The sequence below is a fragment of the Etheostoma spectabile genome, chromosome 9 (assembly GCF_008692095.1).
Source record: "Etheostoma spectabile isolate EspeVRDwgs_2016 chromosome 9, UIUC_Espe_1.0, whole genome shotgun sequence".
Classification (NCBI taxonomy): Eukaryota; Metazoa; Chordata; class Actinopteri; order Perciformes; family Percidae; genus Etheostoma; species Etheostoma spectabile.
In genome coordinates this window covers 29,302,460-29,307,207 of record NC_045741.1, presented here as the reverse complement: position 1 = coordinate 29,307,207, position 4,748 = coordinate 29,302,460, and the positions used below count along the sequence as shown (strand labels likewise).

General features: G+C 42.9%; 1 protein-coding gene across 5 annotated transcripts in view; it reads left to right on the top strand.

The window, feature by feature from the left end:
- usp24 (ubiquitin specific peptidase 24) overlaps positions 1–4,748 on the top strand; it is a 45,589-nt gene that overhangs the window by 4,889 nt on the left and 35,952 nt on the right. For all 5 annotated transcript variants that reach the window (XM_032525176.1, XM_032525173.1, XM_032525172.1 and 2 more), the window contains exons 2-5: positions 1,750–1,918; positions 2,167–2,234; positions 2,340–2,483; positions 4,379–4,504. In XM_032525176.1, the coding sequence (XP_032381067.1) occupies positions 1,750–1,918; positions 2,167–2,234; positions 2,340–2,483; positions 4,379–4,504 (507 nt within the window). The remainder of the gene's footprint in view (positions 1–1,749; positions 1,919–2,166; positions 2,235–2,339; positions 2,484–4,378; positions 4,505–4,748) is intronic.

Below are 4,748 nucleotides of genomic sequence, written 5' to 3'. Positions count from 1 at the left end.
GCACAGCTACCAGAAGACTTACAACTTTCGGACAGGTTGCTCACGTCACATCTACGTCTTCAAGCTCAGTTGGAGGCTGTGTAGTAACGCTCAGCATCACCGGAAAAGAGCTTCTAATATCCTTCACTGGTGTCCATCCAGAGCTAGGAGATCTGTTGGTCCATTTCTTTAACTGTCTATGGTTGCGCCTAACCTCTGGACGCGTACTATAAATCCTGGCGCGCCAGCAAGATCTACGTCATTTTGACATCACATTGGCATGCGTATGCTTGGATGCGTCAACTGTAAAACAGCCATAAGTTTCTCCTTTCTCTATGCTGTCATTCTTATTTAAATCAAAGGTTTTCAGATATGAGTGGAATTGTTGAGTAGGTCTTGATTCGGAAACTCTGCCAGTCATAAAATCTCTCATCTTGGTTACTCTGTGAACCTAGGGTTTTGACCGGTGTTAGGTTAGTCTCCCGCTCTCTTTCCTTCCTCTCGTCCATCTATCTGTCATTTCTAATTATCCTAGAAAGGGAAGCGATGAAATATGATGCTTCTCTGTTGCTTTCTCCTCCCCTTCCCTCTCTTCTTCTCCATGTCCAATACCATCACTTTATGTTGTATATGTTATAAGTAAAACATGCACTGAACACGTTGACTATTATGCATGCTAACATGTGGAGATGTATTCAAAATTGTCAGACTTGACCTAACTATACTTTGCTGTATTAATATTTGTACTGCACAGTGCCAACAGGCAAAATGAACAAATGAGTTGAAACAGTTTTGGTCATTCATAATGTAGTGAGAGCTGAATCGCAGGGCTCATTTTTAGTTTTAGATTATGATACAGCAGACAAGACAGCAGGTCAGGCCTCCATGGATACTATGCTTAAATGCTTCACACAGTTACCGTGCAAACATAACTTATGGTGATGATTTCAGATGTGTCGCGCTTTAGTGTCTTCTCCACTGAGCAGCACTCTTTCAGAGGAGGGAGTTCTGCAATTTCTTCTGAATATTCAGATGACTTGGTGAATATGTAAACAACTTTATGATGTCAATAATTCAATAGTCCTTTGTCTGCCTTTACCCCGTGGAATCATAGACTTCACTGCTACTGGCCATTTTGTGTTTTCGTAGCAGTAGTATCCATGCAGAAGGTATGAGAGGTGACTTTGAGTGAGTTGAATTTTAACTTGCTTTCATAACCTGTTTAGATATGGCCACAGACGATATGTCATTGTGGGTAGCCCTACTGCTGACAAGGCAGTGTCATGTCATGTGGCAGGGTGCACTCGCACCCTTTCCTACACATCACAACCCTTTGGACTTCATCGCTAAGTGAAACGCTTGAAAACAAGCCCTGGATAGATACTTTATTCATCCCGAAGGACATTTTAGGCATCCAGTAGCAAGACAACCATAACACAACAAACACTTATACACGCATGTATATCACACATACCTAAGAATAAAATTAAAAATCACTCACAGAAATGCATTGACCACAAGGTGAGATACTATTGTAGACTGTATGTAATGATGATAGTGAAGAAGTGAAATCGCTCTTCTCTTCTCCCAGAGGGAGGAAAAGACTCCAGCACGCTCCTGTCCGACTTTGATCACTGCCAGAGGCCGTTTTAGATTAACCTCATGCAGAGGACAGCTGCAGTGTCCTAAAACAAGGACGGACGCAGGGACTGGCTGTGTGAAATAACGTCAGCCGTTGGTTGTAATTATGCCATGCACGTGTGTTTACAGCAGAGCAATGATGAGAACGGGAACTGCTCCGAGGGCAGCATGGAGTTTCCCACCACCAATCTGTACGAGCTGGAGAGTCGAGTCTTTACCGACCACTGGTCCATACCTTACAAGAGAGAGGAGTCCCTGGGCAAGTGTCTCATCGCGTCCACCTGCCTCGCCCGGCACGGTAAGACCACGATTGTGTGGGATGAAAATAGTTTTTAAAGGTCTGCATGCATTGAGCTAATTGCTCTCCATCTGCGTTATTGTGTGGGCGGTATGTTTAGTTTGGCCCGCTGGGTGTTTTTCACGTTATTTTAGATACTTATGTCACGTGGCTCAATCTGTATCTCCTTCATCACAGCTACATATTTTTTCTGCCCATATGTGGATGTGAGATAACTCTGTGAATCCAACATCTCCCCTCTCTGTCAGGTCTTGCTGACGCTGATGAGAACTGCAAGCGCTTCATAGATCGGTGCATGCCCGAGGCCTTCAAAAAGGTGAGAGACCAGAGATCCATGTGACTGTCTAATACTTGATCCGTTGACATACATACATTTCCCTGACTTTCCTCCTCCTCTGTCTGTCTTGTTCGCCATCACCAGTTGCTGACCAGCAGCGCCGTGCACAAATGGGGCACCGAGATTCACGAGGGAATCTACAACATGCTCATGTTGCTGGTGGAGCTCGTAGCGGAGAGGCTGAAGCAGGACCCCGTACCTGTAAATCTGATGGGAGTCCTGACTATGGTGTGTTCTCTCTCGCTCTCTGTCTCTCTATGTATTCATTAATAAGAAGTCTTTTAATTCCAACCTTTTGTATTATTTTAAATAACTAACACATTTCAATTTAAATGATCAATCGATTGTTATGCTGTGGCAAATGATTAAGTAAGTCATTTCATTGCATGTAGATTGTTAGTAGACTTGGTAAACCAGCTCAGGCTGGAAACCTGTACATATTTCTGTCGTGATTCCAGGACCAATCACAATCTGGCTCATCCACCTGGCGTGCTATAGGCGGGTTTAACACCATGACGATAGAGAAGCGACGGCAAGCAGCTTTTTGTTTACATACAACATGGCGGCCACCGTAGTGCAGCAACCTATTGATCTGTCTGTCACTGGGAACAGAAACCCTGGAACAATTCCTACAAAAGAAAGATGTGTTGGTCTTACTACCGACCGGCTTTGGTACAAGCTTAATATACCAGCTAGCCCCGCTGGCGGCTCTGCAAAGTCCGTCATCCGGATCGTTGGTCTGATTGGTTAAAGGACTATCCAGTTGCTTATAGAGTCATTTGAACTATGCCTGTTGATCATGCCTCTTGTGCAGAGAAAATACAGAGCAGACTCCCCAGACCAATGTTCAGTCTTAAAAGATCTAGCTTGGTCTGGTGATAGCCAGACTAGATTCTGAAGCCGCTTTCCGACCGGAGGGATTTTTTCAATTCTTAGAACATAACTTACCTAGAACCCTTTTTTTCTCGTGTTCCGACTGGATCAATTTGGGGATTATTAAGTTCCTCTGACCGCAGTTCCTGTAACGCTTTCAGCTCCTACTTCAGGGAAGGGGCTTTTTACTTTTGACCTAGGTGTACGTTGATTGGTCCAACTTATAAGTCACGCCCCCCACAGCACGCCGTCTGTAGAAGCAATGCGGTCTGTTTTAGCAAAACATTGACTACTTGAATAATTAATTCAATTCTATTTTTATTTATAGTATCGATTCATAACCAGAGTTATCTCAAGACACTTTCCAGATAGAGTAGTTCTAGACCACAGTCTATCATTTATAAGGACCCCACAGTTCTAGTAGTTCCCTCCAGAGCAAGCAACAGTGTGACTGTGGTGAGGGAAAACTCCCTTTTAGGAAGAAACCTGGGACAGACCCAGGCTCTTGTAGGCGGTGTCTACAAATACTGAAATTACTACGAGAATGGACGACATGCTGAGCTCTGAAAAGCCGACTGATGCAGAGGGTCATATTACGCTGGAGCCTTCGTCTTCAGTTTCTTTGTTACTGTACAGAGTACACGGCAGTACACTGTACTGTACTGTACTGTACTGCCGTGCTTGCGTCACTCCCTTACCCCTCCTACCAGTTCCTATGGCCACTTGGCAAAACCCTTTTTGGGGGAGAGTAGTTAGTAGAACTATTTAGAAGTGTTCCTTCTTACTACTTCCTGTAACTACTTGGTCGGGAAGAGGCTTTAGTTCATTGGTACTATCTTACATTATGATCCCTGACAATAAAGCTCTTCTTAATACTTATCATGCTCTAAATCTGCAAATGTGGCCTGCAGTGTCAATTTGTCAAAGGTATTGGCCCACTTTCAACAAAAAGGCTTATTTCCTAACGATCACAACAATGTAATCGAGGAAAAAAAATATTTTAATATTTTAAATATTTTTTTTTTAAGGGAAGTCTTATTTTGTCATGTCTTGTGAATGAAAATAATAAAGTTCAAACAGGAAAATGATTTGTTTTCCGCATTGAAACAATGAAACAATTGTAATTATGATTTTTCTTTTTTCTCCCCATAATCGAGCGACCCTATTTTATCTTTCCATTGGAAATCAGGCATGTGAAAACAAATACATAAATATGTATTTATGTTGTGTGTTTTTGTTGCTGCGTCCAGGCTTTCAACCCTGATAACGAGTACCATTTTAAGAACCGGATGAAGGCCTGTCAGAGGAACTGGGCTGAGGTTTTCGGAGAAGAGGCCAACATGTTTGCGGTCTCTCCTAGCAACACCTATCAGAAAGTAAGTGTGTCTGGACACTTCTGTACTCTTATGTTTTATTGGATTATGTGTGCCAATGTATCCATATCAGGGCTGAACGATAATGTGTTTTAGCATCGACATCGCGATGTGCGCATGCGCAATAGTCACATTGAAGGGCTTTGAGATGTTGACACTAAGCCTTTTTTGCTGCTTAATAGAAAATTAAACTTTCACCGTTCTCCTTTTACATGATTTATTACCGGCCGACCCTTCCCCTTTAAGA